General features: G+C 42.5%; 1 protein-coding gene across 7 annotated transcripts in view; it reads right to left on the bottom strand.

Annotated features, from left to right (window-relative positions):
- Positions 1–2,916: 2,916 nt before the first annotated feature.
- Positions 2,917–14,038, bottom strand: part of prtga (protogenin homolog a (Gallus gallus)) — a 232,761-nt gene continuing 221,639 nt past the window's right edge. For all 7 annotated transcript variants that reach the window (XM_069911024.1, XM_069911022.1, XM_069911023.1 and 4 more), the window contains 2 exons: positions 11,966–12,076; positions 2,917–9,655 (listed from right to left, as the gene is read on the bottom strand). In XM_069911024.1, the coding sequence (XP_069767125.1) occupies positions 9,242–9,655; positions 11,966–12,076 (525 nt within the window). In that variant the 3' untranslated portion in view covers positions 2,917–9,241. The remainder of the gene's footprint in view (positions 9,656–11,965; positions 12,077–14,038) is intronic.

The raw sequence follows: 14,038 nt of genomic DNA on the forward strand, positions 1-14,038 counted from the left end.
CAAAGGAGGCTGCTGCCCGCCAAACTGTGAGGCGCCAAGATGCACGGTTTGAGGCGTTATCAGCCCACTGGCGGTGGTCAATGTGGCAGGCACCAAGAGATTTCTTTAGGCAGTCCTTGTACCTTTTCTTTGGTGCACCTCTGTCACGGTGGCCAGTGGAGAGCTCGCCATATAATACGATCTTGGGAAGGCGATGGTCCTCCATTCTGGAGACGTGACCCATCCAGCGCAGCTGGATCTTCAGCAGCGTGGACTCGATGCTGTCGACCTCTGCCATCTCGAGTACCTCGACGTTAGGGGTGTGAGCGCTCCAATGGATGTTGAGGATGGAGCGGAGACAACGCTGGTGGAAGCGTTCTAGGAGCCGTAGGTGGTGCCGGTAGAGGACCCATGATTCGGAGCCGAACAGGAGTGTGGGTATGACAACGGCTCTGTATACGCTTATCTTTGTGATAACCTCACAAAAAAAAAACCTCACAAAGATTTTGTTTCTATCTTTCCTATAATTTGGTGACCAAAACTGTACACAGTACTCCAAATTTGGCCTCACCAATGTCTTGTACAATTTCATCATAACCTCCCTACTCTTGAATTCAATACTCCAATTTATGAAGGCCAACATTCCAAATGCATTTGGAAGCTCTGCAGCAGAGAGGAACGTGTCCTTAGGACAGGCAGTGCCTGCTAGGGCGGTAAAGATGGAACCAGTAAATGGGAGAAACCGGAGTGACTTCGACATGGGGAAGAAGAGAAGAAGCCAGTCATTCAGAATGCAAAGAAATTCTGGTCTGACTTATCTTTAAGTTAATTGGGGCATAGGGACAATGGAAAGGGAAGCTCTGAGGAATCCATGGCAATATTAGAGGTCTGCAGGAAGAATGGGGTGCCAAAGTGTGTGAATGTACCATTGGAAAAGTGGAAACAGTTGGGGAGAAGAACTACAGGACAAAGGAATTACGAAGCCCACTAAAGACTGGCTTCTGAGGGGGACTTAAACTTGGTCGAAGTGTGGTTTAATGCTGATAAGTGTGACGTGCTTCATTTTGGTAAGAATAATCAAAATGGGAGGATATTGAGGAATGCAGTGGAGCAGAAAGATCTAGGAATAACGGTTCATTGTTCCCTGAAGGTTGAATCTCATGTGGATGGAGCGGTAAAGAAGGCTTTTGGTATGCTGGCCTTTATAAATCAAAGCATAGAATACAGGAGTTGGGAAGTGACGTTGAGAATGTTCAAGGTCAAATCTGGAGTACTGTGTGCAGTTCTGGTCACCAAATTATAGGAAGGGTATCAACAAGGTAGAGAGTGGAGAGAAGATTTACGAAAATGTTACCTGGGTTTCAGAATCTAGATTACAAAGATTGAGCTGATTAGGTCTTTATTCCTTGGAGCGTAGAAGGTTGAGGGTGGATTTGATAGAGGTATTTAAGATTATGAGGGGGATAGATAGAGTTGATATGGATAGGTTTTTCCCCTTGAAGGTAGAAGAGATTGAAACAAGTCATGAGTTAAGGGGAAAAAGTTTAGATGTAACATGAGGGGGAACTTCTTCACTCGGAGAATGGTGGCTGTATGGAATGAGCTTCCAGGAGTAGTCGTGGTGGCAGGGTCCATTTTGTCATTTAAGGAAAAATTGGATAGGTACATGGATGGGGAGGGGAATGGAGGGTTATGGGCAAGGTGCAGGTAGGTGGACTAGAGGAGAGTTGGGTTCGGTGTGGACTAGAAGGGCCAAGATGGCCTGTTTCTCTGCAATAATTGTTATATGGTTATTTCCAAAACAGACAACCGTGAAGAGCACACAGCGAGAAGCATGGGAGTTGCCACAAACAGGCACTGGTCCTGAGCTCCCCAGACAGCCAGGTCCCATTGTAGATATTAAAGGAACATAATATATCTCAGCATAATATGAAGTTGACAAGAGCCCACAGGTGTGCAGTTAGGACAAATGAAATTGATTTTTAAAAAAAAACCTTAAGCACTCAGGTAGTGTTTCCAACCCAATGAAGGGACTCCCAACAAGCTGGTGCAATGGATAATATCCTATTCCCTTGCATTCATTTAGACCATCGCTCTGTACAGCGCACACTGCTCCTAATCATCACCCTCTCTCTTGCACAAATGCAAAAACACCCACCAGGTTGCTTTTTATTTGAAGCTTCTTGCAAGTGTTCTCACACATGCTCTTTCCTTGGTTCAACAGTACAAAAAGGAACTGTCCACATGATCGCAAGCCACTTTTTGCATGAGGATTACGGTGACTATTATCTATCTTATGTCATTGACTAACTTAATTCAACTATTGTAGTCTTTCTTTCCAAGTTCAGCTGCATCAAGAAAGAATTTTGGTGCATGTGTACATTGTACAATGTGTATGGCAATAAACTTATCATCACTTCTTGTTTTGCGGGTACCACAGCACACATTGAATTTATGCCTCCAGTGTATCAACTTTGTCTCTTAAGGTCCACATGTTTATACAAAGACCATGTATTTGGGGGGTCACACCACCCAACCTGTCCTGTTTCTCAGGCTCCATTCAGTCATCTGCTGGTCTAATCATTGTTCATCTTACCTGTTGTTCCCAACTTCTTCTCTTCTTCCCCATGTCGAAGTCACTCCGGTTTCTCCCATTTACTGGTTCCATCTTTACCGCCCTAGCAGGCACTGCCTGTCCTAAGGACACGTTCCTCTCTGCTGCAGGGCTTCCAAATGCAGCTTCCACCTGTCGCACGAGGGAGCTCGGGGCAAACAGGTAGAATGACAGAAACCTTTTGTGTGAAACTCAAGTGGTATAAACCACCCATCAGAAGATTTAGACCAAGGAAACCAAATCACACCCAGATACATAAAATAATTCAAATATAGTCAAGGAATTAACACGAAGAATGTTTTCCCTCTCATTAAACGTGACAGTTTATTTTATGGAAAACTTTATTTAAACTGTGCAATCATTCAAATGCAGACTATTTTACAACAGGTTTAAAACATTTTGGCTTTTAGACTAGTTGTATTTTTGGCATGAGTCAGCAAATTACAGATCAGGAGCTCTGGGCTGCATTCACTGCAGTGCTGTTAGAACAGAAGAACACAGTTTTCTCAGTAAAAGTAGTTAAAGACATAAATGCAATACATTCACAAATCAAGGCCAGTCTTTATTCTCCTGCAGCATTGGACAGAGCGAAGCTGATCCCCTGAGACAAATAAAATTTGATATAATCCAGGTTCACCCTCCAGTGCCAGGATTACAAACACGGCCTTTACAAGGTAATTCTTGGCAATTGAAGAGAGAAGGTTCAGAACACCGGAGATGTATCAGACTGCACCCTCCCCTTCTTCCCTTTTGTTCACATCTTAACAATATGCTCTAAATCAAAAAAAAAACTAGCACATTAATTGTTCTCATTACAAAGGAATAAAACAGTAACCAAAAAAAGTGTTTAGTTACTCTCCTCTCACCTTTCCGAACTGTTGCAACGAGTGGTCACATGACATACTGTATATGCAGTTGTATAGGATAATTCCGGAATTTCCACCAAAAATGTTGGTTTTGAATAAGATAACCTCCTCTCACCCCAAAATCTGGCACTTACTGCTGACCAGTGGATGCTGGTAAAAACAAATCGCAATATTTTACATAACAAATGATCATTTAAAGGTTTCAATTTTATTTGAATATTTTAAAATAAACCACTGTTGGCTTTTGTAACAGGCTGTTTAAAGCCAACAGCAGTTGAACTAGGTGGATTGACCCCGCAGGGGAGTCTGAGATCTCAAATAACTAATGGGGCAAACGCAAGATTGCATTGGAACTGGCAGAAAGATGGCTGTGGTGTTGGACCATTGTCAAGGTAAGAATTTTAGACTCAGCGTTTTGGACAATCTGATTTTAAGATGAAAATTTAAAGTTTCGGATCATCCTATTTGACAGCACAGACAGTATTTCAGGCCCACCGCAGGTATGAGCAGAACTTGTCATGTAACCACCCGTTACATCAGTTTAATACACAATAAAAAAATGAAAATGCACTTTCAGATAGTTTAAACACACAATTCCAGATTAATGTGCATCAACAAATACTTAAAAAGGAGGCAGTAGTTTCTAATTATAATTCAATTAACATCTCCAACCTCAAAAATGGCAGCAAAATCCCATCAGATGCCAGCATATTTTCCAAACTCTGATCAAGAACCACTTAAAACCTGTGCTTAAAGTTCCAAATGTATTGAAGCTCTCAGGCTCCAAGTTCAGCCCCTCTCCCAGATACGTTTTAAAAGACAGTTTCTTCAACTAATGGTGTAAGTCAAATTTGATTTGTTGAAATTACAATGTCAGGTTTCCCCAGCAACCACAAGTTGGGTTCCTTCATGAATAACTCCCTGTACTTGTTAATTATGTTAGTGAAAACATCAGTATCCATCGACACCATATCTGAAGCAGTGGGAAAATGCTGGTAATTTTTTTTACAGCAGTTGTCATTTTGGAAGTACTGTACATTGCATGTCAAAATGTATTTTCTATTTCTTCATCTGGGGTAGTGCTAAGTGACAAGGATATCAAACGAATTGTTCACACACTGTGTCCTTGGCAACAAGTGTTCAGTTGCAAGGTGAACAGAGGATGGGTTAGTGTCAAATAATTTAGATTTGCATTTGTCAAAAAATAGAAATGTTAGGTGATTACAGGATAGGCACATAGTGTGAAAAAAGGCCATTTGGCCCCACTTGGCCATGCCAATCAAAATGTCCCACCCACACTGGTCCCACCTGCCTGCATCTGGCCCATATCCCTCCCAACCCATCCTATCCATATATTAGTCCATATTTTTTTCTTGAACATTGCAATAGTCCCTGCCTCAACCACCTCCTCTGGCAGCCCGTTCCACACACCCACCACTCTGTAAAAACATGACCTCTTAAGCTCTTCTCCCTCACCATAAACCTTTGTCCTCTGGTTCCCCTACTCTGGGCAAAAGATTCTGTGTTTATTCAGTCTCTTCCTCTCATGATTCTGTATTAATGATGAGATCACCCCTCATCCTCCTGGCCCCAGACTAGTAACTGGATGTAAAAAACTGGTCTCACAACAACATCATTATCAAATTTTTCAACTGCTCAAATTGAACACCAGACTGCCCAGAGTAGAATGGGGACTGCAGCTCGCTCAATAGGGTGGGAGTAAGAAAACAGGGTCTATTAGGATAGAGAAGAGGAAATGCCTTTTGCAGAGGGTGGTGAATCTGTGGAATTCACTGCTCTTTGAAGCAGTGGAGGCGACCTCAGTAAATATATTTAAGACAAGGTGGGAGAGATTTTTGCATAGTACAGGAATTAAGAGATATGGGGGAAAGGCAGGAAGGTGGAGATGAGCCGATCATCAGATCAGCCATGATCTTATTGTGCGGCAGAGCAGGCTTGACAGGCCGGATGGCCGACTCCTGCTCCTATTTTCTATGTTCCTATGACAGTATTTCAAAATGACTGCTGTATAAAATGAATTGATGCCCATTTTGATTTGGAAAGTTATCCTTGAACATTTGTTGCCACATCAAGATACAAAGCAAACAATTAAACAATGTTATGTAAAAGACACAATCTAGGAGTGATGAACTAAACAACACCGATACACAAAGGTGAACAAAAAATAAATCTTTGGTTTCATTGGACGGCTGATCTAGCTGTATTTGAAAACAATAGAAAAAACAAATTTATTGTTTTTAAAAAAAATCTTGATCTGCTCTCCTTTCCTCACTGAAATTTCTCAAGGTAAGAGGCAGAATATTTTTATTGCTCAATGTTGACTACATAGTTTAAAGCTGTTTCAAATCCCTTTTCTTTCACATGCTCCAGAACTTTGTTTAGAGAAGTGCAAACCATGGAGCGTGAGCCACAAAGTATGCAGTTATCTTTGGAGAAGGGCTCAGCCAATCACATGTTAGCAGTTTAATTTAATTCTTAAAGGAATGTACAGATCACTGGAGGTTTTTTTTTAAACTCCTATTTGTGTAAAAGAAAATCTGGTATTTCAAAAAATTATAATTTGGGTTCATCAGTAAAAGATATTCTATGCCTTTTTTAAAATGGCAAATCATGAAAGATGTCCTTAAAGCTTAATGAAGTTTTAGTTAGTTATATAAAGAGAATCCTTCCATAATCAATTACACAATTATTGCAATTTGAGAATATACGTTTACAAAATTACATCTTGTGAGAGAATTCTCTTCATTTCATTCATCAACTCTACTGCAGGGTTTAAGGGAAAGTGTCACAGTTCTTGGATCTGGAATTCAGATACTGCATAGGTACAGTGTCCCATCAACATCAAATCTTTGGATTCAGTCGCTTATCATTTACCTTTGTATACGTTTTTACTACCGATACAATGGGATGACACTAATCTGAAAGGCAAGTGCTAAACTGACTATAAATCTGATCTACACTAGAAAGAGCAGAGTGCAGCTAACCAGAAGTCGTACTCAGTAGTTAGTACTAAGGATCTTTCATTGAACCGATATTAGAACATAAGTGAAACATTAAAATCTTTTTGGATTGGGCTAAGACAAAAATGGGCTTTTAAGTAATTTTGTACAATAGATCATTGGATATCTATTTACTATAATTCAATTTACTACATTTCCAGTTAGGGCTCGGTTTTAATAGCATTTGGGCATTAACACATCAATATAGCTCATTCCCCAAATTAAGTTTCCAATTATTCTAGTGTAATATTGTATTGGAAAATCAATTTCAATTCAAAACACATACAAGTCACTACATCTGATTGATTAAAGACTATCATAAAATTAAGAGATTCAATAGTTAAATGGCCCCAAAAAAAATCCTAAAAAAAAGTTATGTACATTTTCTTTGGTAAGCTTACTTTAAAGTAGTTTTGATATATCGGTATGCATTGGCGCAAACATTTACTGGCACACAATTCTAGTGATCTGTTCGAACTCTTCAAAGCTACACAGTAACTATTTTAAAAGCAAAAATACAAACAAGATACCCTGTCAGTACACCACACACTTGTGTGTGGCAGTTCAAATGTAACAAATATTTGATCCCTGAGGTTAGATAAAAGAATAACACTAAAATAGGTTTTCAAAGAGAGGTAGTATCAAACAGGAGGTGCAAGGCAAGAGCACATGAGAGCAGCAGCTTCCATTCCCTCTCAACATCTCTAGTGTCATAAAGCTCTGTTTATGCAAGCAATTCTAAAGACTAATACAGTTGAGGCACTGAGTGGTGATCCTGGATAGCAACCCCTCTGGAGCTACTGGATTTGATGCCGATAAGCTGAAGTTGTTTCCAAGGGGAAAGATTTCTTGTAGAAACCGTGGTCGAGATCTGGCGATTGAATACCTGAGCATAAAGTTGTTTTATTTTGAAATCAACTCTCTATCCCTTTCAACTTAACAAAAAATTTATATTCCTCTTAATTAGAAGCTGAATTCCTTGACTAGTTTAATCGAAATAATTTTAAACTCGGCAGTATTCTTGCATTCCCAGACTCAAAAATTAATTCTGCTGCAACTGTTCATTTTGCAGTTTGTTGAATTAAGTGGATCCATTCATTCATCGTGAGGATCAGAAGGTTAAAAGGTATGTGATTAATTCTGAGAGGAAGAGAAAGGCTTTGTGTCAAATAGGGGTTTAAAAATATTCATCAGTTGACAAGATGGCAGTGAGCTGACGAGGTGACATGAATTTGGTGCACCATGGCAGATGCATATTTCTAGTTGAGATTTTCCTTATTGTAGTTTGGGGGATAATACTCTCTTCAAGGCTGCAGAAAAATACTCATTTAGAAGGTAGAAATTCTCTTGGAATATTAAATTCCAGATAAAAAAATTTACTTTAGCTTCAATTTGGACTTCCTCACCAAACATCACCAGTGGAAATCCCACTCACACAGATCAACAGCTCAGTCCACAGGATTCCCCTTTAAAAATAAAAAAAAGTTTGAGTGAATATATGGAATAAACTACAATTGTCAAGGACCATCCCACCGGATGCTAGGCTCATGTCGAAATGGATCAATCACACGGTTGCAGAAGCATCTGGTTGAATGCTTGAAATTAGATCTCAGGCAGTGAAAGGCTCTGTCAGGGGTCAATGCAGGAGGCATTTCAACCCCAATTTATGCATCTGCATTGTACTCCCCAGTTTCTAGAGCTGGACCCATCTAGGTAATCGTTATATATAATATATACTGTATATTAGAAATGGAGTGTGTTCACTCAGCCTGGAGTGCAGGCCTCTGGTATCTTGCAAATCAGCTTGAAAGAACATAAATCAATCACTAAATAAACACCTAAAGGCACCTCAACCTTTTCTTCTTTGATCAAACCAGTTCTATAGTTTTCCCCAAAACACAGAAATGTTGCAGGAACTCAGCCAGTCTTGCAGCACCCATAGAAGGTAAAAAAAAATTATCCATGTTTCCCTGGTAGGGCTCAGTCTTGAAATGTCGGTAATATATCTATGGACGCTGCAAGACTGGCTGGAGTTCCTCCAGCATTTCTGTGTTTTGACTACATTCTCAGTGTCTGAAAACTGTCGTGTTTCATTCTCAGTTTTTCCACACATCTTAATGTAGATGTGCATTCATCCCAGCAGTGAAAAATGACATTAAATTTCCTGGATTGAGAATACCAATTCAAAACCTCCAATAATATGAATGGATCCATTGCTTTATATTAAACAAATTTCATCAAGAGAACTTCAGCTCAACGGCACTGAGTATGGCCTCATTTTAGAATCTTACCTGCCCGTGTAAACAGATCTTTAGTTAAACACTCTCATGGCAATGTCCTTACAACCCCCTTCATCACAGCAGAGCAACACCAACAAACATTTCTCTTTTATCAAAAAACTCGTCTCTGTAAGGAAGTATAAACTATTCAGCAATGGAGTCCAATACCTGTTAAATACTGGAGTTTATCGTTAGGTAAAAATGAGGTAGATTTTCAGCAGAAAGCCTGAAATATTATTTCTACTCCATGATTAAACTTCCTAAAATAAAATCAAAAGAAATGTAATGGTTCTCTTCACATTTTTTTGACATACAGACATTCGTGGTGGGCAAACTAAAAAAAATGGAACATTCATAAACCAAAAGTGTGTAAGAACCTGGAGTGACTAAATAATAATGACCCAGCCCTTTTTTCTAGGGTGCTCCTTGGCTTCCTGCACATTTGTCCATTGCACAGATAAGTCACGGAGAGACTGGATCGGGTTACTGGTTGTTGGTGTTCACACTGGCTAGTTTTGAAGACATTGGAGTTGGCTGAGGCAGTGTCAGCAGGTCAGAGGTCGTGGAATGAGAAACAACCAATGGGTGTTGATCTTCCTCTGAGGTAGACAGGACAGGAATGCTAGCAGTTTCTGCTTGGACACAGACCCCCAAGAAGACCGATGAAGCACCCGCCACGGAGGAAAGGTGTGTCATTTCCATCTCCTCTCGGGAATCGTGCGAATATCTGCCCGAATCACCAGTTTCATGGCTTCCATCGCTGTTATGAGAATATTCCGTGTCTCCAACAGCAGTGAACTCAGCCGGCAAGGATGTGGGGGAGATCAGAGATGAGCCACCTGTATCCTCACACGTCAGCCGGTACGAGCTCATACCAAACCCGTTTCTTCTCAGCGACTGTCGGCAAAAGAATGGTGGGTTAGCAAAAGCTTCAAATTTCAGGCGACTAGTATTCATTTGCAGAGGATTGGAACAGAAAAGCCAGGAAGTATTGCTGAGACTTTATAAGGCATTGCTCAGACCACATTTGGAGCATTGTGAGCAGTTTTGGGCCCCATGTCTAAGGAAGCATGTGCTGGTGTTGGAAAGGGTCCAGAGGGGGTTTACGAGAATGATTCCGGGCATGAAGGGCTGGATGGAGAGGACATGGAGAAGATGTTTCCAGTAGTGGGAGAGTCTAGGACCAGAGGGCATAGCCTCAGAATGAAAGAATGTCCCTTTAGAACAGAGAGGAGGTTTCTTCAGCCGGGGTGGGGTGAATCTGTGGAATTTATTGCCACAGATGGGTGCAGAGACTATGTTATTGGGTAGACTTAAAGCAGAGGTTGATAGGTTTTTGACTAGGAAGAGTGTCAATAGTAGTGGGGAGAAGGTAGGAGAATGGGGTTGAGAGGAGAAGTACATCATTCGTGAATGTGGAGCAGAGTTGATGGGCTGAATGGCCCAGTTCTGCTCTGACGCTTCCTGGTCATTGGAATGAATCCTATTAACTGGGTTTCTTGAGTGATCTACACATCCAATCATAAACCAAAACACTTTAGAAAAACAGGACCATTTTATTGGGCCTTTTTGGTAATTACTTAAAGAAAGCCAATGGGTCTTTATGGATGTGCAATATGCAAACGTGCTGGAGAAACTCAGCAGGCCATACAGCGTCTCTAGGAAGCAAAGGGCCTGAGCTTTTCGTCAAGGTGTGAACAAAGGGAAGGTAGGTCCCTGAATAAAAAGGAGAGGAGAGGCGGGAAGAAGGGGCAGGTGGGGGAGCACAGACCCACAAGCAAGAGATCATTGGTGGATATGAAAAAAGGTGAGGTAATGGGTAGGGGATAGCTCACTAAATGGGGAGGTAAGGGGGTGAGGAGCTGGAAGAAAGGAATCAGAGGGAGAGGGAAAGAGAGAGAGACACGGGGGAGGGGCCTGACGGAAATTGGAGGTTGATGTCAATGCTGTCTGGTTGGAGAGGGCTCAGATGGAATACAAGGTTGCTGTTCCTCTGATTTGTGGGTAGCCTCAGTTTGGAAGTGATAAGACCATGGCCAGACATTTTCATTTGGGAATGGGGTGAGAAATTGAAATAGGTGGCCACTGGGAAGACCATGTTATTGCAGCAGACCCAGCAACGATGCTCAACAAAACAACCTCCTGTCTCTCCAATGTAGAGCACCAGAAGCAGCAGATGACTCCTGCAGATTCACAAGTTTTGCTTCATTTGGAAGGACTATTTGGGGCTCAAATGGAGGTGTGGGCACAGGTGGAACATTTCCTGTGGTCACAAGGGAAGGAGGAGCGGATGAGAGAGCAGAGAGGGGAAGATGGTGGGGACCTGTTGTAGGTGACAGAAATTCAGGAGGATAATGTGTTGGACGTGGAGGTTGGTGGAATCCTGTCCTTGTTGTATCTTGGTATGGAGGTGGCCAGGGCAGATGTGCGGGAAATGGAGGAGATGCAGGTAAGGGCTGAGTTATTGGCAGTAGAGGGGAAGCCTTGCTTTCTGAAGGAGGACATCTTGGATGTTCTGGACTAGAAGACCTCATCCTGGGAGTAGATGCGATAGAGATGGAGGAATTAAAGGAAAATAATAGAATCTTTTCTGGGGAAAGGGTGTGAAGAGATGTAGTCAAGGTAACTGTGGGGGTAAGTGGGTTTTACAGAAAATGTCTGTAGCTGTAGATAGTTTGTCTCCTCAGATAGAGACAGGGAGATTGAGAAAGGGGAATCACCAGAGAGGGACCAAGTGAATCGGAGGTTTTTCTGAATAAATTTGGATCTAATCAATCTGAATACCTTTGACGTGTGGAATAAATGAGGTAAAAATACGCGATTATCAGGGGGCAGTAATGAAAGGAATCATGGCCATCATTTGATGAGCGGGTGTGACTTGCGGTTTAAAACCATCAATGTAGATTGGTTCAGCACGCTGACTGAAACAAAACAAGGGCTAAAAAGTCACTGAACACAAAACTGATTCTAAAAGACCACATCAAATTCCAGACCTGTTTCTGATTGCAATAGCTCTAATTATTGGAACTGTATCGAACATCACTGAAACAAGAAACCGTCACACTACCCCAAATGCTGGCATATGATGCACACATACAAGTCAGCCCCAGCACTACAACCAGTGCTGAGCCTTAAACCATCAACAAAGACTGACATTCCCTGTCAATGCAAGGGCACAAACACCAAAGCTCAAGTTCCATATCCTACCTGCTCCTCCTTGTGTGTACTTGTGGACCTCTTTTTTGTCCCAAAAAATGAGCATTTTTTGGTCTTTTCTTTCCTGCGACCAGAGCTGCTAATAATCAGATCAGATCCACCCTGTGGGTACAGGAGCACATTCAGAAGGGTTAACTTTGCCAGTACTGCATGTTGTTGGGTTAAATCCAGCCCTCCTATCAGCGCTCGAGCTGTGAGAATTGGATGAAGGGAGGGCTAGCTTATCTGTTCTCCACTGCTCTGAGGCCTGAAATTCATTTATACTCTCACAGCATTCCCCCTGTAAAGATTGAAACACCCCTTTCCATCAATTCTGAAATACAAACTTAACAGAAGTACTCCCAGTGTCTGCTTCTACTCATGAAAGTCTTCCTTCTTAGCTGAGAATTTCAGTTTTGTATCTAAAATCTGGACCTGCTGCCTCTCTCTCCTGTGTTTTATCCCTCCGCTGATCAGTGCCTGGAGTATGTATGCGGAGCACACCTCCAAGTCACCTGGCTGCCTCTCTTCAGCAGTGTGGGCGCAGGAGTATTTATCACAAGTATAACCTGAAGTTCGGAAGTCCTCAGATCAATCTCCATCACATAATCTTCATTAGACATCACAGTTGCAGAGCATTTTGGCATATCCTCAGATAATGAGGTAAATGTACAAAGAAAAATTATTTTTATTTAATAATAGAAATAACAAAAACTCAAGATGCAGAACAGAGGATCCAATTTGGGTGGCAACGCTATTATGGCGCCAGAGACTCGAGTTTGAAACCGGTGCTATCAAAAAGGAGTTTGCATACTCTCCTGTGTCTGCGTGGGTTTCCACTGGGTGCTCCAGTTTCCTCCCTCCCTTCAAAAGTGTACAGGGGTTGCATGTTAATTGGAGTACTTTGGGGGACATGGTCCGTGGGCTGGAAGGGTCCGTTACCATGTTGTACGAGGAGGACCAACACCAGGCAGTGTGTGAGGGATTATGAAGGAACAAAGGGACCTCTGTGTACAAGGCCAACAGCTGTGGAAGGTGCAGTACAGGCATATCACGTAACGGAGCTGCCATTCAGTCCCCACAGCACAGAACACACGTGCATTTTTCATCCCATTTATATAATATGTGACACACGTGCAAGGAGGTGTTGGTTACACCACAGCTGAAGTTCTGGTCACCACACCACAGGATGGCAACAGATAACACAAGGAAATTCACTGGAATTTTGCCTGGGATGGAACGGATCAGCTTGGAGGACAATCTGGGCTTCATTCACGTAGGGGAGGAGACTGAGGGGAGTGGGGTGGGGGGCACCTGAGAGAAGCACAATAGGGTAGATAGCAGTTACCGTTCCCCAATGGCAGAAAGGTTCAAGGCCAGAGGGCATAATGGTTAATGTGAATACGGTTGGGGTTGTAGCAACTGCAGTTTAAACAACCTCCCTTCTTTCCATAAAACACCTCTCACCAAAGACCCCAGCATTTTCCATCGGCTTTCCACCTTGCAGGTGACTGCGACACTCCTAATCTCCTCCTCCTGCGACCCTGAGTATGTGCGCTGCCAACTACACTGTTCACACCCCCCCGCTGTGCTGCCAACTACACTGTTCACACCCCCCCACCCCCATTCTGACCCAAGTATGCATCGCCCTGGATATGTCACCTGCAGTGCACTGCTCTACGCCTGACCCACGTAAGTACTCAACCCCAACAGGGTAATGGATAGGCTAAATGTAGGCAGGCATTTCCTACTGAGGTTGGGTGAGGCAAGAACTAGAGGACAAGAGAGGATTGGATTGGTACGTGGTCTGGAAGGCTACGAACCGAGTGCAAGTCGATGGGACTAGGCGGAATAAATAATCCGGCACAGGTTAGATGGGCTGAAGGGCCTGCATCTGTGCTGTCATGTTGGATGGAATAACAGACTCAGAGGAAATCCAAAGGGGAATTGTTTTGCACCCAGATGTGATGGCAGGTCTCTCACAACACAAAACCTGCATCTGACTAAGTGCTGGGAAACAGTAGGGGCCAGCATGGACACAGTGGGCTGAAGGGCCCGTTTCTGTGCTGAGACAGTAAAATAAGT

The sequence above is a fragment of the Narcine bancroftii genome, chromosome 14 (assembly GCF_036971445.1).
Source record: "Narcine bancroftii isolate sNarBan1 chromosome 14, sNarBan1.hap1, whole genome shotgun sequence".
Lineage (NCBI taxonomy): Eukaryota > Metazoa > Chordata > Chondrichthyes > Torpediniformes > Narcinidae > Narcine > Narcine bancroftii.